This window comes from Acipenser ruthenus, chromosome 3 (genome assembly GCF_902713425.1).
Source record: "Acipenser ruthenus chromosome 3, fAciRut3.2 maternal haplotype, whole genome shotgun sequence".
Classification (NCBI taxonomy): domain Eukaryota; kingdom Metazoa; phylum Chordata; class Actinopteri; order Acipenseriformes; family Acipenseridae; genus Acipenser; species Acipenser ruthenus.
This window is the reverse complement of record NC_081191.1, coordinates 20,606,730-20,628,827: the sequence shown is the minus strand read 5'-3', so window position 1 is coordinate 20,628,827 and position 22,098 is coordinate 20,606,730. Positions and strand designations below refer to the sequence as shown.

The window sequence follows — 22,098 nt, the reverse complement described above, 5'->3', positions numbered from 1 at the left end:
AGTGGTTCTCCTCTCATTCCAGCTCCCTGGTGATCTCTCGTAATGGAACTGCAAGCTCGCTTTTTATAGTATGTGGCGGTTTGCAATTGACACCAATTATCAAGTTTGGGAACAGCCACATTCTCATATGTTTTTGGCAGGGACAGGAATTAACCCCATCCCTGCCAACCACCACCAAAACACATATAACACCCACACTTTAGTTACACGCATATATGGGTCATTCTACGGGAATGGGAGTTCCAATTTTTTTTTTTAATTGATTTTATTTCTTTTCATTGAAACAATCTGAATTAAGTAATTCAAGATCTTATCTGTATGGAACTTTACTTGGCCGAGCTGAAATTTTTAATATATGTAAAATTCCCTGATTTTTTTTTTAAAAGATAAAAACCGAAAACACGGAACACTACTTATATTACATAGTGATGATGTCTATTACAGTAGCAAAAGGAGTTGAAGTATTTTTGTTACATGGTTGAAGCAAGATTTGTTTAACTCTTTTAGTGCCTATTTGATAAAACGTAAAAGTTCTGTTTGGATCCCGTTTGTTAAACTGTTGAAAATAAATGATTAAATAACCGGTTATGGTGTAGTTTTTTTGTTTTGTTTTGTTTGTTTTTTAAGTAGCATGGGGACGACATTTGCATTTGGGCTCAGAATCAGCATGTTTTAACTCCCTCTGTTGCGAGATTGGGGATTTAAGGTTTTTGCAGGTGGGAGCGGGATAAAAATCCAAGAAAAAATGCAGGAGCGGGTGGGGGTGGGAGTGGGAGTGGGTTTTGTGGGGCAGGACAAGAGTGGGATTAAAAAAATATTCCCGCGCAGGGCTCTGCCTCATATCTCAAAAACCATTTGTAGTAATGACTTCGAATTTTCTGGGTGACCTCTGACCTATTTTGGCACCTATAATGAGATCATGTGAATAGTAAGGATCTTATTATTTGTTATACAGCTGTATTTTATTTTCTTAGCTAAATTCCATTACCGGTGTTTCTTCTTTCGTATGGTGTTTGAAAAGAACCAGGCTACAGCTGTAATTTCAGTTTTGTAAGCCGTTCCACGGTATCCAGGGTAGCTGCGTGGAGTCCACTTGTTCTGTTAGAATCCACGTGTATCGGGCAATCAGCAGTGATGTGCCTGATGGTTTGCACCATACCGCATTTGCAGCTTTGTGGGCCCTTGATCTTCCATTTATGGAAGAAATATCCACACTTCCCATGCGTTGTTCGGACGCGTTTGAGAGCGGTCTGCTGTCATCGGGGCAAGGAGAATGCAGGCTGTTCCTTTGTAGGAACTTCTATAAGGTCCATGTTTGGGACAACACTGTTTTCCCACATCCCGCGCCATTGGGTATATTTGGTACACAGCTAGATTCTTCTCTCAGTAAAGTTCCATAACAAGTTATGTTCAGTGTAAATCAACTGGCTCAATGCCACATCTCTCCCTACACCCCCACTCGACCTCTCCGCTCCTCCTGCACTAGAAGACTGGCTGTACCTCCTCTATGCTCCCCTGCCTCCAGAGCCCGCTCCTTCTCCACCCTCGCCCCGCAGTGGTGGAATGACCTTCCTACAGATGTCAAGACTACCCAGTCCCTGACCACCTTCCGGCGCCTCCTTAAGACTCACCTCTTCAGACAGCACCTGTAGAACTCCTCTTTTCCCTCTGGACACTTTATCACTCTTCCTTAATGCACTTTACTTGCTCTTATCTGCCCCCTATTTTACTGCATTTAATCCTGTACTTTACAGAGTACTGTAATCTGTCACAAGTGTTATTTAATCTGTAGTATTTTATATTTAATTATATCCTGATGTAACTATCACTGACACTGTTATCTGCTCCGTTATTGAATCGTATTTTGTCAAATACTTGTACTTGCTAGAACCAAAGTCATTGTATTTTATCTTGCTGTTAATTGTATTAATACTTGTACTGTGATTCTTTAAATGTATTTTTGTTTACGACTGTACAGTAAGTCGCCCTGGATAAGGGTGTCTGCTAAGAAATAAATAAATAAATAAATAAATAAATAATAATAATAATAATAATAATAATAATAGTTCCACACTGGCAATATTATTAATACAAATTACTTGATCTCAGAGCACATGTCTTTATACTATAGTTGGTACAGGTAGTGTCCAGTAGAAATTAATTATTTCGCTGTCACTTTGTTTTAACCTCTGAATATAGATTAATATTTGCATGAGCAAAAATATTATTTTATTGTGTTTATTGTTTCATTATATACATTGATTTTCCACAGTTAGAGTGCAAATGTTTCTTTCTTGTTTATGTAAAATTTAGATAATTCCCCCCGGCTATGAAATCGTCAGCCTGATATGCTTATTAAGGTTGACAAATAGCCCTTTTTGTAAACATGTAGTTTGGGTTAGAAATATATAGTTATTGATCCAGCATGTCCAGATTGCTTTGAATGTTTGCAGTCCTTTATTGAGGCTGTATATCATCTGCTCCTATGAAGCTCAGTGAGCTACCAGGATGCCCTTTCCTCTTGGGATTTTTTTATTTTTCCTTTCTACTTCATTCATGCAAGATTAGTCGCAAAGCAGCACAGAAGGCTGAAAAAGCATTAGGACAAAAGTATCGACTTATGTCTTATGTACAGTTATAAACTGAGCAAGAATGGAACATTTAAAAAACATGCCTAAAATAGATGTCTTTAGACATGAATCTGCATACATTCCGTATTCAGTACAAAGAAAATGGCACAACAGCTCTAGAAAAAACATCTCCTCTGTGTCTTTGTGTGTAAATGGTGGTGATTAATGTTAAAGTACAGACAGGCCATAATAGTGAAATAGCTGAAAGGACAATTATACTATTGTATTGTCTGGTTAAAACTCTGGTTTTAATTATGGAAAAAATATTTAAATGACTGGTAAATATACAGAGCATCAAATGAAACGTATCACTATTATAACACATTTATTTTCGAAAAAAAAGGTATATAAATGATGGACATTGACAAAATATTTTAGTTTCTTTTTAATCACTCGATCAATCATCGTTGACCATGACACGCCTGAGTGGCTGTGACTGAAGCATATGCACTTAATCACCTAATTAGTGAGACAGTTGATTGATCATTGGATATGTAGTGATTATGCAGCTGTTGAATTAAAAGCTTGAATAAAAGCAATAAAGAAAATCACAGAAAAAAAAAAAACAATATGCCACGTCTGTCAAGAGAGCAGTGCCTCCATGCAATCGGCATGTTGGAGGCTGGACTAGGGCAGTGTACTGTGGCTCGCTGTCTTGGGTGCTCACAGCCAGCAATTTCAAACCTGGCGAGACGGTATAACCAGACACACTGTCAATGACAGGCCATGAACTGGGAGACCAAGAGTCAGAACACCTGCCCAAGATCAATAGATCATTCTGCAGCATCTTTGTGATGTCAATTGTTAATCAGCACAATAAAAAGTCACTGCACCTCCTCTAAAACAGTTTGTCATTTATCACATCTAATGAATTTTATCCAAATATAAGTGATACGTTTCTTTGGATGCTCAGTATAGAAACCAAATTATTTTGTAGTGAATTTATTTATTTTATTTCTTAGCAGACACCCTTATCCAGGGTGGCTTACAATTGGGTTCAAGGCCAGGCTAAATGGGTTGGAGGATATATGATATCAGGCTAACAAGTAAAAACAAATCCAATATTTTCACTTGGGCCACAGAATATTAGATTTATCCATTATTTTATGTTCTTATTGTACAATTTTTTTATTTTATTTAAATTGGGACCTTGATGTATCCTTCCACAATCTGCAATGATCTGTTGCTTCATCGGTGTCTTTCTATTGGTTGTATGACCAAATTAACTTGGTTTTCATTGGGGTGTGGGTTGTGGGAATGGTGTCTGTTTAAAGCTCAGTTCACGTAAACTCACTTGTAGTTCCAAGTGCTTTTGCAATTACTTTTGTCGCGTAGGTTTTAGAATTATGATCGGAGTACGCTTTAGCACTGCAATCGTACAAACATGGACTATTGGTCCACATTAGGACGAGCTCATCTTCACAATCTTTTGTCCAGTATTCTGCCATCTTGTATGACAAGTTACATGACAAGCCACTTTACTTAAACCTGCTTCACCATTGGTTGACACCCTTATGACTAATCGGTCTCAGTCAGTCTTGGTCGGCAACCGCCGCACACAGACAGACTGATCACATCTGAACGAAACTGTGACTGAAAAAGATTCAACATGTTCAATCTTCAAATCTGAAGACATCCCGACTGAAATCTGGATAATCTTGGTTTTAAGGGCACGCACACTGCTACGAATCATCCAGACTGTGTACGGCCAGTTGAGATGAGAAGAATCGGAACGGCTTTAGTCGGGCTGTGTGCGACGGGCTTTTGCCTTCACGCAGTTGCTTAACAAGCTGTTCTGCCCTGCTATATATATATATACACCTGCCTGCTTAATTACAGGCAGGTGTTTCTAAATAAATTAATTAAACAATTAAACATGTGGCTGTCTAAAAGCAGCCACAAAACTCCCATTTACATATAAATATATATAAAAGCTGCATTCTAACCAGTCACTATTTATCTCATTTGAAGCAATACTTTTGAATACACTATCAAATGTGTTCTGATTTTGTTAAATAATTAGTTAAATTACAAACCAGGCCTGCTGAAAATTAAGATAAATTATGTTGAAAATAATGTGGATTCTATCCTCTTCCTGCAAACAACATCAAGGCCATTGTCCTTAGGCTGAAGTAAAGAAAAAGGCTGGGAAAATGATGCTTAAGCAGGCCTCAAGGCTCAGGACTGGCCTGGAAGACTAAGCCTGCAGGAGTCCAATTAAAAATGCCAGTTGGGTGTTTTATCTTTTACATTGTAATCTGCTCTTGAGCAACCCTTTGTTTAACTGGCTGGATTCCAAAGCCCAAAAATGAGCTTTCCTGTGTCAAATAAATTCTCTCTCTCTCTTTCCTGATGGTATAATAACACTTTACAATTGTTTAATTCTAGCTTATTATTATTATTATTATTATTATTATTATTATTATTATTATTATTATTCAATAAAATGCTTTTTTCAAGTTTCCTGACTAGCACCGGTTAGATGGCTAATACTTCTATATTAACCTCCTAGTGTCCCTGAAGCAAGGTACAATCAGCACAGTCAGTTAAAGATGGAGCATGGCAGCTGCTAAATCAAACTACTGCTGTCAAGCAGAAAAAAAAAAAACTCTAAATGCAATACAATGCTGGCCAACAGTCAATAACATGTTGTACAATCAGAATTTTCTTGGGGCTCCAATGTTACTGAAGTATGAACCGGTTTAGGAAATACCCTGCCTCGGTCCAGGCATTTGCCTCAGAGGTTTGTATACAGTACAGCATTTTTCCTGATGCTGTTGTTTCAAGGGGTTTAATTTATAGCACGCTGATAATGAGAAGCATAGCCGTGGGTTATTAAGTATCCAAATGTTTTAGATGGTAATTAATGATCTGTGTGAAAATGACTCTAATAACTTTCTAATCAATGCTTTGTCGATGTCTCTTCTCTGCTTCATGCTGAATCTGAGGCCACTGTGTAATGATCATTTTAACTTGGGACAGTAATTGCTACAGACTTAGACTGTGCTTCTAATGGTACTGTATATGAAGCTGGAAAATATAATGTCAGAATGTTAAAGTATCATCATCCAAAAAAAAAAAAAGATAAATTGTACATGCTTTTACCTGATATATAAGAGTTCAGCAGAAGTCTTATAATGATAATAATTATTTTAAATTAATTAAAATAATAATAATAATACTAATCAAAAATTAAGGAAGTGATAAGTAAAGTGAAACTGACTGTTAGGTGACTGGCTGCAAATTAAAATCACAGCATTCTTTATTTATTTATTTTTTTAATGGGATAGATACTTGATATCAGATTGGCACGGAATTGTTGCTTAATGAAAAACATCATTGTGCTTTTCAAACTTAATTTCCATTTGTAATTTAGACTTTGGAGGTCTTTATTTCATGCAAATTAAAATTCTCTCACAGACGCTTCCAAACCACTGTATCTTTTGTCAGCAACAAAAGTAAAATATGTACTGTAACTATAAGACGCTTGCTTATTTTTCAGGTGATGTTTCAGGTACATGTGGGGATCCAGGCATCCCTGCTCATGGTAACAGAGGAGACAGTGGTTTTAAAATCAGGAGTAAAGTACACTTCACATGTGACACTGGGTATATTCTTTATGGGTCAGCTGAGAGGATGTGTTTTCCCAATGGGACGTGGTCTGGAAGACAGCCAGCATGCCATGGTAAGATAAACTCAACTAGTCGAGATATGGTACATTAACCCCTCGCCAGCAGTAAAAATTGAGCACATAAACGCAGTTAACTTGTAAAGTAAAGAAAACAACACAAACATGTTTTTATAAATACCTGAACATTTTTTTTTGCATTGACCAAACACAGTTTTGAACTTCTGTAATGATTTGTAGGTTAACATTTTGTTAACAAACACGTTCTGTTCCACAGTTATAGTTTAGCTTTGCTGTTACATAGATTTACAGGTTGTTCACTCTTAAACGATGTAGGCTGGGACTGAGCCATGCTAAATGTTCCTCTTTACTGCTTTGATCTTGGTGCTTGCCTCACGTTAAATTCTACCCTGACATAGATTATATCACAGAAACCTTTGAAAAGTTAAAGAATGTATCCAAATAGAAATACAGTTCTATAAAGTTTTGATTATATTAATGTTATTGTTTTCTTATATAATAATTAAATGTAGGAGCTGCTTGGACTGTTTCTGCATATTTGTTGCACAAGATTAGGGATGTTGTTAAAATTCTCACAGCAATTAGTTGGAGTTTTATGCAATACAGCAAGTGCTCTCAAAGGATGCTCTAGAGAAGTTATCTAAAGGTATCTAAATGCTTACCTATGTGCTGTAGTTGTAATAAATGATTTTAAACATATATGTATATGCATGTATGCTGGTGTAATACAGTTTGAAATACACTAAACAAGTACTTTTTTTTAGCCATACAGTGTGGAAACCCAGGAACTCCTGCAAATGGTCGGGTGTTCCGCATCGATGGGACGACCTTCTCCCATTCAGTCATTTATTCTTGTATGGAAGGATATCTGCTTTCTGGATCATCGGTGAGACAATGTACAGCTAATGGGACTTGGTCTGGAAGTCTTCCTAACTGCACAAGTAAGTCTAACAATTGAACTTTGCATAACATAGAACTTTATTCTCAAAGCTATACAGTATTTCCTTCAGAAAGGAAAAACACACCTAATACCACAAGTTACCAAGTTACCACACTAATATTATTATTATTTATTTCTTAGCAGACGCTGTTTTCCAGGGCGACTTACAATTGTTACAAGATATCACATTATTTTTACATACAATTACATTATTTTTTACACATTATTTTTACATACAATTACCCATTTATACAGTTGGGTTTTTACTGGAGCAATGTAGGTAAAGTACCTTGCTCAAGGGTACAGCAGCAGTGTCGCCCACCTGGGATTGAACCCACGACCCTCCGGTCAAGAGTCCAGAGCCCTAACCACTACTCCACACTGCTGCCACAATAACAAGAAACAACTCTGACTTGTAATTTAGGGACTTGTAAGTTGTTTTATCTAATGGTTTGTAAATTGTGTTTTATCTAATGGTTTGTAAATTGTGTTTTATCTAATGGTTTGTAAATTGTGTTTTATCTAGCCAAAAATGCTTATGCTTTATCGAAGTGTATTGGTAAATGTCCAAAATTATGAAGAAATAGATTGCTTTTCAGACATTTACTGATTATACTGAAGCGTATTGGTAAATGCAGGTAGGGGCAGCAGTGTGGAGTAGTGGTTAGGGCTCTGGACTCTTGACCGGAGGGTTGTGGGTTCAAATCCCAGTGGGGACACTGCTGCTGTACCCTTGAGCAAGATACTTTACCTAGATTGCCCCAGTAAAAACCCAACTGTATAAATGGGTAATTGTATGTAGAAATAATGTGATATCTTGTAATAATTGTAAGTCACCCTGGATAAGGGCATCAGCTAAGAAATAAATAATAATAATAATAATCATCGAAGAATGTATTTATTCCTGCATATAAATGGTCAATTAACAAAATAATCACTTATGAAGAATATATTTATTTCTGCATACACATTTATCATCAACAAAAAACATTAATGTCGAACACTGTTTATTTCTGCGGACAAATGTTCCGACAATATTGTGATCCACTTATGTAGAACAACCAACATTCTGGTAAATTTACGTATAAAACAATTCACAATGGTGCTGAAGGATATTGTACTCCAAATACGTAGTAGTTTGATGAAAACATTCTGTTAAATGCAAATTAAATCAGGACAGAAGATCACACTTTGGTTATGACACAAAACCAGACAAATACAGGCAATAGATATATTTACTTACTTATATTATCAGGTTGCACAATACAATATTTAAAGCGTTATGCCTGTAAACATAATTTGTCATGTTTTGTTTGTCCTCTAATGGATTTTTTTCTTGCATGCCAATAAACATTGGGGCTGAAAAAGGATAAAGAACATAGGTGACATTTATAATAAACTAGAATACACAAGGAGGCCATTCCCTAAGGTTTTTCGTGAGCCTGAAATATAAAGCCTGTTCTGAATTATGGAATTCTGTTGCCCTTGTGGTCACAGGAAGCCACATTAGCAGAACTGTGTTCATATAAAATTGGCCAATCTGAGAAAGTAAAGAACCCTGTTAAATAGCTTGCATTCTAATCATATACCTAGGGGTATTTGTTATTTATACATATGAGACATCAGTAATACTAAATGATTTGCAGTTTTGATTATTGAAGTCCAACCATTAGGGGCACATATGAGGAAATTTGCAAGTGTGTTTTGAATTGATTTTTCAAGATAATTGGAACATTTATCATTTTGTATTCAAAATAAAGCACTGGAAGCCACAAGATGTCACTGCATTATTTAAACAAATGACATGTGAACTGTATTACTTTAGGACTCATAAAAGTAATATAAGCTACTGTAAAACCAATCCTCTTTGGAATAGTCTAAATACTAAACAGCTTTTATTGGGGATTTTTTTTTGGGGGGGGGGGGGGGGGGGGACACCTCTGCAATGTAAATTACCCCAGTGTACAAACAGGAGTCGCGACAGTTAACAGAAGCATGTTGATTTCAGTTTGGTCCTTGTGAATCAAACAGACTTGCATATCTTTAATGAGAGACAAAAATAAGATTTGGTGCTAAATTCAGATAAATGCCCTCTTAGTATTATTGGCTAAATTATAAATATTTTAAGTTTATTGCAAAAAAAAAAACTAATAAAATAATAACAATCATGAAAATAAAGATTTTAGAAAGTATGCCATTAATAATGGTGTAATTTTAGTTTTAATAATACAAAATATGATGAACAATTATCTATAAATAAGAGGGTATCGGTAGCCATCTGAATTTATTGTTATACCAAAATATCTTTTTCGTAGCTACTGGTAGATCCGTTGGGATACAGATATTCTGAGATGGCAGTATCATGCCAGCTAATGGCTACTGAAACCGTGAGCAACATTTACCAATGCATCTGTATCAGCTGGTTTCACAGACACCGATTTACCCCCAGTTATGGACTATAGATAACATTAGCTACTTTAGTCCAAGATTAGTGGTAACCACAGTCTAAGAAAGTAGCCGTACTGTATACTGCATTTAAAGTATTGGTATGAACTGGTTTTTCTGGGCTTGAAGAAACAAAGCCAGTAGCGTTCCCTTTGTATGGTCTACTGTATATTTACTACTTTCTCTGCAGTCAATTTTATATCTCAGTTTATTTTTAGTAGTACTGTTAATCGAATTCTTCAGTATTTATGGAAGAAGACAATGCAGTAGGGCCATATGTTGCTAGCAGATGATAATAACTGAGGTGCCACAATCTATAGAATCTAAATACTACTGCAGTACAGTAATGTATATTCTGTATATTTATATATATATAAAAAACAACTCTATATAGGCATTAAACTTCCCACTGTTTTTCATGTATAAGAGACTATTAGCATAAGAATGTCTGCTGTAAGTTTGCACTTGGCTAATGTATGTGATTGTGTTTCAGTAATCAATTGTGGAGATCCTGGGATACCAGCTAATGGACTGAGATATGGCGAGGAATTTTCTGTTGGGCAGAATATTACTTTTGTCTGCCAACCAGGATATACAATGGAACCAAAAATCTCTAGAATTCGTACATGCACTACCAATGGAACATGGAGTGGTGTAATGCCTTCTTGCAATGGTAACTACAGTATATTATTTATGACATATTTAAATAGCAGCAATATTTTGGTACAGTTTTTGTAATATTTTTACTTTTTACAATTGTTCAAATGAGTCACCAAATAAATAGCTCCTACTAGCTAAACATGCTTTATAGTAGAAGCAGCAGAAAAAACATATAACAACTTAATTACGTTTTTTGATTAACAAACATCCTCAGATTTTAAAATGTATATCCCAAAAATGTCTGTATAGCTATAGAGCTTTGCATATACTTTGGTGCTAGCTTCTAGTAATATAATATAGAATTTCCAGTATGCCTTGCAGTGCAGTTATTGTATGCCCAAAACCAAGAGCAATTTCTGGCTCATGGCTCAGTGGGCAGTACTCTCCCCTCTTGGGTCAGACCATAACCAATGCCCCAGCATGGTGAGGATTTTGGCAGTGCTGTCTTTCAGATGACACATTGGGCAGCTGTGCTGTCTACTTTGTGCTATTAAGATCCCATAGTACTATGTTGTTAAAAAAACAGGAGGTGTTTAGCCTAATTTCACAACAGATCAGAAAATTCTGGCTTGACTATTTCCCCTAGCCCTGGCTAATTAAAAGCAAACAAACAAAGCCTTCTCCACAGTTTACACAAATGGGGACTGGGATGTCTCTGGATATATCTTCATATGACAAATGCAAAAGCCAGCTCCAAAAGCTCAACTTTGCATAAGTAGTCAAAATACTGAGGCAGAAATACAAAGCATGAAGCATCATCATTGGCCTATCAAGTGGAAAGTATTTTTGTTTGCTAATGGCATGGTGCGATTTGTCAAATTCCCAGTGGGAGGGGGAGGGGGAGGGGGGGGGGGGGGGGGGGGAATAAAATAGACAAACAACAAAACATCATGGCAAGCCTTGATACATCTGTAGTACACAATTTAAACAGTCAAGAGAATCACTATGTTACTTATTTATACCAAATCAACTGCTAAAAAATATTTAGGAATCACACATTTGCCAAATCTGCCATCATGCTGGATAAATGCAGTTATTATTATTTTTACGGATATGGTATCAAATGGCAATAACAAAATCTACCTACGCTTACAGCAACTAAAATAATGTTAAAATGCACTCATGACATGTACTTGCATTGTTACACATAACCTCACTGATGACTACAGAGAGTGTAACAACAATAAATGGAACATACTACAGCATACGTATTTTAACAGCTTAATCTGCAGAAATTAGTTGTTGTTAATCTTGGCCTTTTTTCCACTTTGCTCAGCGGGTGACTCGGCAGGTAAAAGTTCTAGTCTTTGGCTCTGGGCTGTTTTAAAAAAAGCGAGGAATAAAAAAAGCAGAGCCAGGGAACCCCCCTCATCAAATCGCTTCCTGGCTAATGGTGTTCTTTTTTCACTACTCTAGTGTGTGTTAGTAATTTACTGAAAAAAAGAACCTTCAAACAACAAACAGCCTTGCAAGCATTTACAAGTTAGATTTCTTCAGAAACAGAATTTGTTCAAATCATAAGGTGCTGAGGGAGCTTTAAATAATTTGCATTGTGAAAATGTTCGGTCAACATAAATAGCCTTACTAGCTAAAAAATATATTGCTAATAACAATATATAGATACAACAATGATTTTTTTAAATTCACCAAATTGTGTAGTATATTTCTGTACCGAGTACAGTGTTAACTATGTTACACACGTACCTGTTCTTTGGCATGCTTGAAAAAAAAAGATAATTATTCATAATTAAAACTGGCTTAAATAGTCCTTCCATTATTATTATGAAAAAAAATATATAAAAATGGTAATTTTGCTGGCCTGTAGCGTTGAATAACTTAAAATAAACATTTCAGAAATGGTTTAAAGGACACTTGCACATGATTGTGGGTCCTGTAGTTACCCATGAGTGTTTAAACAAGTATGCAGGGATATGTCATGCCTCGCTATGTTTAATGTTTTGGCAGCTGTTACCTGTCTTGCTCCACCACCGATATCCAATGGAATATTGGAAGGGAGTTCTTTTGAGTGGGGAACCAGTGTTAGCTACAGTTGTTCTCCAGGGTATGAACTCTCTTTCCCTGCAATTTTAACCTGTGTTGGGAATGGAACATGGAGCGGTGAGGTGCCTCAGTGTTTGCGTAAGTTAACTTTTTCTAGTCTTTCCCCAATTTACTGTAAATGTTGTAATTATTTATTTATTTATTTATTTTTATAACCACTGGAAGTGAACTTCTGTTAACCTTATTTGCTTTTGAGTGGCAACAACAGGTCCTAAAAAGTAAATCCCAAAAATGTTTTCAGCAGAAAAAAAGTATTATTTATACTTTGTTTGCCCACTGATTATTCGTCAAGGGGAGTCAGGTTCCCAGTCAGAAACTTGTGTTTGACTTTTCCTTGTACATTAATGGTAAATCAACTTTGGTGTTCATTTTGTGATATTTTTAGAATATGCAGTGTAGGGCAATAACTGACCTTAGTCTGTTGAAACGGCACCAGATCAAAATTGTAGATACAGTAGATGCTGCTTATTAGCAACCTCTTGGTTCCCAGCAAAAAGTTGTTATTAACCAAACGTTGTTAATAAGCGAAAAGCCACATTTTCAAGTGTATGTACTGTATATGGAAAAACGATGTATACTATAGTTGTAGAAACAGCGCACTGAAATACACGTCTTGGTTCATTACAGTGTTAAAAATAAACACGAAAAACACCAAATATCAGAACAAACAACTGTTTACTAATACTACAGGGATGTGTGAAACAAAAAGTATACACAGTACTCTATTGTACACAGTACTACAACACCATACTATTAATATCCTTAAACAGTAAACACTCTTGGTATACAGCACTTACATTTAATACTGAAGCATCATCTTAAAAGAAGTAGTTGTCCAATGTTTGTTTTTTTACAATTCACCACCTTCAGCTGTAAATCACTCTCAATTTTGGGTGCAACAGATTTTGAGATGCCAAACTTTTCTGCTACCCGCACTTGTTTAGCACCGAGTTCACGTAGTGCCTCCAAACTTTATAGGCTATAGAAAGGTCTACACGTTTTGAAGCCATGATGACAGACAACAATCAAACTCAATAAATGTACAGCTGTGTTATGAAAACTGATACATAAATAGACTCTGTGATGTATTTGTGTGCGTGCCGTAGACATAGAAATTGTAAAACAAAAAGTTGTAATTAAGCGGCAGACAGTTGCTGATATCCGAAATCCAAACATTAAAGTCTATGGGACGGGATTGGTTCCTGGGGAAAATGTTGTTAATAACCGAAAGTTGTCTTTTATTAGGGTTGCTAATAACCGGCATCTACTATAATTCAAATTGGGATTGATCTACCTTGAAATGCCATCAGATCTTTTTGTGCAATACCAAATATTTCTAAATGTGATGGCGTTTGCAGGTAGATCAATTGAACAGACTCAATACTTATTCAGACTGAACCAGTACAAACCACAGTCAAATGACAGCAGTAGGAACATTGCTCGACTTGACTGTGCAGCTTTTTATTTTTTTAGCAACTTAGTTCAGGCAGACCTTTTGAATGAACCTAAAAAGGGTTTCAGAAACATACGTTTGAGATGCAGTTTGATTTAGGCTTTAATGACTGATGCAAATGACATAGAACAGTGTTTTAGTGAATACAGAAAGAGTTATTTTTTATATACAGTACTGTGCTAAAGTTTTAGGCAGTTGTGAAAAAATGCTGTAAAGTAAGAATGCTTTCAAAAATAGACATGTTAATAGTTTATATTTATCAATTAACAAAATGCAACGTGAGTGAACAGAAGAAAAATCTACATCAAATCAATATTTGGTGTGACCACCCTTTGCCCTCAAAACAGCATCAATTCTTCTAGGTACACTTGCACACAGTTTTTGAAGGAACTCGGCAGGTAGGTTGGCCCAAACATCTTGGAGAACTAACCACAGTTCTTCTGTGGATTTAGGCAGCCTCAGTTGCTTCTCTCTCTTCATGTAATCCCAGACAGACTTGATGATGTTGAGATCAGGGCTCCGTGGGGGCCATACCATCACTTCCAGGACTCTTTGTTCTTCTTTACGCTGAAGATAGTTCTTAATGACTTTCGCTGTATGTTTGGGGTCATTGTCATGCTGCAGAATAAATCTGCATAAATCTTTCGTGCATAGTTGAGTCGCTTGGCCTTGTTTCCACGTCGGAGGTATGGCTTTTTGGCCACAAGTCTTCCATGAAGGCCACTTCTGACCAGACTTCTTCGGACAGTAGATGGGTGTACCAGGGTCCCACTGTTTTCTGCCAATTCTGAGCTGCACTGCTGGACATCTTCCGATTGCGAAGGGAAGTAAGCATGATGTGTCTTTCATCTGCTGCAGTAAGTTTCCTTGGCCGACCACTGCGTCTACGGCCCTCAACGTTGCCCGTTTCTTTGTGCTTCTTTAAAAGAGCTTGGACAGCACATCTGGAAACCCCTGTCTGCCTTGAAATTTCTGCCTGGGAGAGACCTTGCTGATGCAGTATAACTACCTTGTGTCTTGTTGCTGTGCTCAGTCTTGCCATGGTGTATGACTTTTGACAGTAAACTGTCTTCAGCAACCTCACCTTGTTAGCTGAGTTTGGCTGTTCCTCACCCAGTTTTATTCCTCCTACACAGCTGTTTGTTTCAGTTAATGATTGTGTTTCAACCTACATATTGAATTGATGATCATTAGCACCTGTCTGGTATAATTGTTTAATCATACACCTGACTATATGCCTACAAAATCCCTGACTTTGTGCAAGTGTACCTAGAAGAATTGATGCTGTTTTGAAGGCAAAGGGTGGTCACACCAAATATGGATTTGATTTAGATTTTTCTTCTGTTCACTCACTTTGCATTTAGTTAATTGATAAATATAATCTATTAACATGTCTATTTTTGAAAGCATTCTTACTTTACAGCATTTTTTCACACCTGCCTAAAACTTTTGCACAGTACTGTATATACAGCTAAAATGGGCTTATTATCCCTAGTACCATCAGGTGTCACCGGGTGAGAGGAAATGACTGACAGACTGATTGTTAATGTACATTATAACAGAAGAAACATAATCCATTTGGGTTTCAGATGACTATAAATGAATCAACCAACCTCAATGTATCAAATAATCCAAAACCCCTTGGTTTATATGGAGAACCTGTCACCTAATTAAAAACAAATCTTACTCTAATTCTAAAGATTCCAATCTGGAAAACAATAAGTGATGACAAAATGAACTGCTACAACAGTTTTCTTTGGATGTTTTCCTAAATAGTACAAATTAAGCAAAGGTAATGAAATGGAAATATATTGTAGGCATGTTACTGTATATCTTTTTTTCAGCAAAGTTTTGTGGAGATCCTGGTGTCCCGAGAGAAGGGATGCGAGAGGGAAGAAGCTTTATTTACCAGTCAAAAGTCTCCTTTAGCTGCAATCCTCCATTTCTTCTTGTGGGATCCAACACAAGAATATGCCAGGCAGATGGAACATGGAGTGGATCCCTGCCACGCTGCATAGGTACAGACAAACCAACACTACCAATAATGTGGAAAAAATTGTATCAAAATGGAAAGTTGTTGCTAATACAAAATCTCTCAAGGAACTACCGATGCATGTTTTGCTTTGATTTTCAAACTATGTCGTTGATGTTTTTTTTATTTGTTTGTTTGTCATTTAATATTGGGCAAGGTTGCTGTTACTGCAGGGGTGAAATTCTGCCGATACTCACCGGGACTTATTTAATCTGCTTTTCATCCAATGCGGATGCATTCCATCTACTCACTAGCGCAACGTTTCTCAAGTTTGTGCTGCTTGCATTATTATTATTTGTTTATTTAGCAGACACCTTTATCCAAGAGACTAGGGTGTGTGAACTACGCATCAGCTGCAGAGTCACTTACAACTACGTCTCACCTGAAAAAGACGGAGCACAAGGAGGTTAAGTGACTTGCTTAGGGTCACACAATGAATCAGTGGCTGAGGTGGGATTTGAACCGGGGACCTCCTGGTTACAAGCCCATTTCTTTAACCACTGGACCACACAGCCTCCTATAATGTTTCCTCATACTGTTTCATCATACTGCTTCGGTTTGTGTTAGCTGCTATTGGCCACCATTAATGTCAGTATAACCACTGCATGTTGATTGGCCGAGCTTTCATTCTGATCAGATTTCATTTTGGCATGAGTCACAAATCTCCACCCATTTCGCTTTGTGTCAGTACTCATTCGTTGATCAACGAGAGAAGACTTGTGTGTACATCTAAAAAAAAAAAAAAAAGACATAATTAACCACACTAATGATATGACTTTATGAAAATGTATCTTTTGTCACTTTGTTTATTGTGCAGAAACCATAATACCAGGGATACATATTTTTTTAAAAATCTACTTTTATGCTGTTTCTGCCTGGAAAATCTGGAATAGATCATGGTAATTAATCTACGCAGAAACACAACAGAGAAACACACAGAATATATTATTGTAGTTTAAGTAAAAAAATACATTGTTTGTTTGACTTTTTGTATCTTTTTGTATTATTTTTTCATAGCACAGTTGTTTTTTTTATACAATTTTGTATAACATCATCCCTTTTTTAAAATATCTTGAAACAAAGCTCACTCTCTAGAGCAGTTACTGGATAGTGTAATATTTCTTAATGCTTGTCATTTAAGGTTTAACTTAAGTGTTATATTACAGTACATGACAGTGATACAGGATGCAACGCTTTCAGTATTTTCAGCTTCCTTGTTTATGGTGAATTGGTTATAATTGATCAGTTATTTGAGGCTTATTTTGTGTTTATAAATATATTGTGTACCAATATGTATATATTTTAAAAGTATGGATTCATTTGCACTCAAATTGTCACCATTTTTAAAATGTTTAAACCCGGCTGTGCACATGAGTACCTGCACTTGTTTGTTGAGAATTTCACCCCTGTCTGTATGTGAGTATTTATGTGGTTGCTATGAGGTTTACATTCAGAACATGGACCAGTATACAATGCATCTGTTCATATTGGGAATAACTAATCAGGACAAGTTCCACTCCTAATCTAGAATTACAAATACATTTATATTGATACAAATGCATACTCATATTACTTCAAAGCAATACAGGAAGATGTGACTAAAAACTGTAAATGCAGTCTAATGTAAACATATCTAACTTCTGGTCCAAAGCAAAATCTGAATTGCATTTTTTGGAGATGTTTTTGCTGTTGCAATTGACCAGCATGCTCTGTAAAGAACAGTCTATGTTCCATTTTCCAAAGTTAATGGTTTGCGTTCACATACCAAAATAAAAATGAAACACCGCCAATGTTTTAAGCACAGGTGGCATGACTTGGAAGAAAGATAAAAAGGCAGGAAACCAAGCATAAAAGCAGTATTTTATTCTGTCCACAGTGGGCAGAGAAACAACAGTAAAATAAAATAAAAGATGAATAATTTTTTAGCATTTTCAGCAAAACATCGTCATCAAATCTTTCTCCAATTCTCCATCATTCTGACCACCCAAATCCTGACAACACTTAATATTCAAGGGCAGCCTTTGCATTTGACAGTACATTGGTGCCTCTATGATGCCCACATTTTAATAAAGCAAGTCTTTAAAATATATTTATTTAAATTGTACTGCAATTTAGATCATAAGCGGCTGTCCCAATTAAACGAGCATTTCAGACGTCCTTAGTCACACTTTTTTGGTTTCTAAATGAAAATAACATCACATTATGATTAAATACATAATTTAAAATATGAGTCAATTGTTTTTTTTTTATTCCTAAACAAAATGAATCGTTGTTTTTTTATTTCTACATGAAATGAAAAAGAATGAAATCCCATCTTGTTACAAGGTGAAGCACCTGTGATGTTGACACTGCAACTTTCTTTGCATCAGCAGCCTGATAAACCACAGGAGACTCCTCCTTCTTCAGTTCAACGTGGTTTACGCAAGTCACAGCTTACTCACTGCACTGTGCTTCGTGACCTGTCTTGCTCTGAAAAGCGATCTCCGTTCATCATTTGAAAATACTGTATCCCAATTAAACTAAGTGACATTTCAATTAATCAACACAAACAGCGCTGGGAAGAACCGTTTCCCAGAGTTGTATCCCATTTAAGCAGAAATCCTGATTAGGTGGCGCCGACAGTACTGTACATAAATACTGCCTTGTAAGAAAATGTATATTGAGATACTGTCTGTAAAATAATCAGGTGACGAATCACTAGAGCCTCACGGTCTATATCCAGTATCAAATAAAAAAAATTGACGGTGAGCCCAAAAGAATAATGAACACAGCATAAGGTACATTCAGTTGATCGCAACAGTAATGATTCTGAATATTATCACTATTTACATCATTAAAATATGAACTCTGTTTTTTGGGTTTTTTTTTTTTTAAGAATTGCAGTTATGTATCAATAGATGTATAACTTGCTATAATTTGATAACTTGTTTTAGCTTGCTACCTAACTACAGGTTCAGCACTTTTTTATTTTGTTATTTGTCTTCTGTTTTGACAAACATATTGCTTTAATACTTGCTTACCTAAATATACTCATCAATGGTCTTTCATAATGAACCTTATAGATAGATAGATAGATAGATAGATAGATAGATAGATAGATAGATAGATAGATAGATAGATAGATAGATAGATAGATAGATAGATAGATATAGATAGATAGATAGATAGATAGATAGATAGATAGATATAAAGGGCAGCAGTGTGGAGTAGTGGTTAGGGCTCTGGACTCCTAACCAGAGGGTCGTGGGTTCAATCCCCGGTGAGGGACACTGCTGTTGTACGCTTGAGCAAGGTACTTTACCTAGATTGCTCCAGTAAAAACCCAACTGTTTAAATGGGTAATTGTATGTAAAAATAATGTGAAATAATGTATAATGTGATATCTTGTAACAATTGTAAGTTGCCCTGGATAAGGGCGTCTGCTAAGAAATAAATAATAATATATATACACATGTAAGTTTTTTTTTTTAATGTAATGGTTATTCTTTGATTATACAGTAAGTTTTGAACTACAATTAATGAACGTGTTTTTTGTTCTTTAGAACCTACACGCACCACATGTGAGAACCCAGGAGTCCCAAGGCACGGATATCAAAACAAAACTTTGGGATTTCAGGTATTGTATTGTTTTCTTAACTGTACTTGGTAAACGCCAATTCTGTGGTTCAGTCGTCGCCTCCCTCAAGGTTCAACTTTTCAGAACCTGGACGCATATACTGTATCTAAATCCAGTTCACGTTCATTTGACTAACTAACAATTGATTATTCAAGACAAATATTTTGGTTTGTTTGTTTTTTTGTTTGTCATGTTTGACAAGTGCTTTAGGTATATTTTATAATTAAGTAAGACTTTATTCTGCAATGGACATCTTAAAAGGAAAACGGTCAATGCTGAACAGTAGATAACTGATTATCCTCAGTCTATACCTATTGTTTTGAGATCAGGAACTGATGAAGACATCAGAAGATATTAAGCACTGAGTGGCATGTTTACTAAAGTGTTGCGCACGTCGCAAACGAGTCGGAAGTTTTGGGTAAAATGTACTAAACAAGCGCAATGCTATTTGCAACTTTTTAGGGAATGCTTTGCGGCAGCAGTTTTTCTTTGCGGTTCAACCTCAGATTAATATGTAGTTATAGGCGTTCCTGCATAAATTCGAAAAAAGGGGTGGAGATCAGGGTTCTCAAATATTATAATGAGATGTACGAAAGATGGAGACAGTTTTGATCAATGCATTTTGAAGGCGAGCAGCAAAATACCATTTTTTTCCTAAAACCAGGGAGCAATAGACTGCACACGTGCTGCTAACCCCTCCAGCTCATTCTGAGCATCTGAATAGGAGTAGGAAACACACCTGTTCTATTAATGTGCAAGCGGTCTGTAATTGTGCACAGTTTACTACTGCACCACTGATTAACTGAAATAAAAACGGACAGTATTCATTTGGCTTATAAGCTACTCATGATAATACGAATTAGTGGTGTAGTGCAAAATGTGTTGCTAGTCCCTTAAAATGCGTATTAACGAGAATTGACTGTCTTCCTATAAGTATCATAACTTGTCAATGCAGCACCATGGTGATCTGTTTTGTATTAATTGTCTAGGCTGTCAAGTTAATAGTAAAAATAATAATAATAATAATAATAATAATAATAATAATAATAATAATAATTTAAAACAACGCTAAAATCATTTAGTTTCAATTTAAAATAATCTCTTATTCGCATTACACCAATGTGTGCAATGCAGTAGCATGATTTATTTTGTGTTACCATGCCGGTAGCCTACAGACTAAAGTAAAAAGAAATTGCGCTAGGGGTTCATTTTTTAAAACCCAACTCCTAATATCAGACAAACATATCCGGTTTAGCGAGGGGCTACTCCTGTATGATTATGAAAAGCTTTTTGATATAAACACATTTTTTTTTTATTTGAGGGTGAAGGTGGGGGCCCCACTATAGATTCGGATGGGATTAAACTGCCTTTCAGTATTAAAATAGATAAAATGAAGACCAGAATGCATTGTACAGATGATGCAGCAAACCACAAGTGAAATCAGTTCAAAAGACTTATTTATTTAGGACGCTGTCTCCAAGCACCCTCTCAGAGTCCACTGCTCTCTGCAACCACACACCTATATTGATGGCGCAGCGCCCTTTTTGTAGCGTAGCTCCGCCCCTTTATGGTATTATTTATTTATTTCTTAGCAAACGCCCTTATCCAGGGCGACTTACAATTGTTACAAGATATCACATTATTTTTACATACAATTACCCATTTATACAGTTGGGTTTTTACTGGAGCAATCTAGGTAAAGTACCTTGCTCAGGGGTACAGCAGCAGTGTCCCCCACCGGGAATTGAACCCACGACCCTCCGGTCAAGAGTCCAGAGCCCTAACCACTACTCCACACTGCTGCCCTGGTAATTGGGTACTGGAGTTTACACACATCCCATTGGTCCTCAGCCGCACACTGGAACCAATGGGCACAGACGAACAACAACCCATCACAGTGGAGACACAGAAAGCACCATGCACGCAGGTTACATTACACCGACAGGCACAGAGACAAAGCTAAACAAGCAACTGCGGGAATACAGAGGGGAAAGGAACACAATACAGCGGGGATTACAGTACACAAAACACCATCACATGAATGCATGGATCGCTACAGTATAATGCTAGAGATCTCGCTAAGAAGACACAACAAATATTTAAATTAGTATATTGCGGCTGTCTTCATTAACATATTTTCTCTTAGTACATACGACAAAATGTGAAATGTGGTATGTTTGCACTGCGACTGCCCCATTATCTGTTCTGTAGATGCCATTACTGTCAGTCCTGAGCATTTTAAGATATCTAAATTAATTAGTTCTGCATTACATTAATAACCTAAACCTTAACTGTGTCCTGTGAAATATGACTGTGTTGCTTTTATTCATATTTTATTCTGTGCTGTGGCCAAATTTATTGTCCAAAGTAACAAATCTCCATTCTGTTAAAGTATGATAGGATGTGAAAGCTGACATTTGTGGTACTTAATATCTTCAGCTTAACACAACTGGGGATTTCTGTACATTCAAAGTACTGTAAAATGCTTTGGAAACCTGTGAAAAGTGCATGTCTGTCAGTTATCATCTTCAGTTGTAAAATTTATTATTTAATCCTTGACATGGGATCTGCTTAAAGACATTATGCCACTGGAGAGACACATTACTGAGATA

General features: G+C 36.4%; 1 protein-coding gene across 3 annotated transcripts in view; it reads left to right on the top strand.

Annotated features, from left to right (window-relative positions):
- The window catches only part of csmd3b (CUB and Sushi multiple domains 3b), a 472,577-nt gene that overhangs the window by 431,206 nt on the left and 19,273 nt on the right, over positions 1-22,098 (top strand). For all 3 annotated transcript variants that reach the window (XM_059012706.1, XM_059012705.1, XM_059012704.1), the window contains exons 57-62: positions 6,133-6,315; positions 7,044-7,220; positions 10,158-10,337; positions 12,290-12,463; positions 15,683-15,856; positions 19,413-19,486. In XM_059012706.1, the coding sequence (XP_058868689.1) occupies positions 6,133-6,315; positions 7,044-7,220; positions 10,158-10,337; positions 12,290-12,463; positions 15,683-15,856; positions 19,413-19,486 (962 nt within the window). The remainder of the gene's footprint in view (positions 1-6,132; positions 6,316-7,043; positions 7,221-10,157; positions 10,338-12,289; positions 12,464-15,682; positions 15,857-19,412; positions 19,487-22,098) is intronic.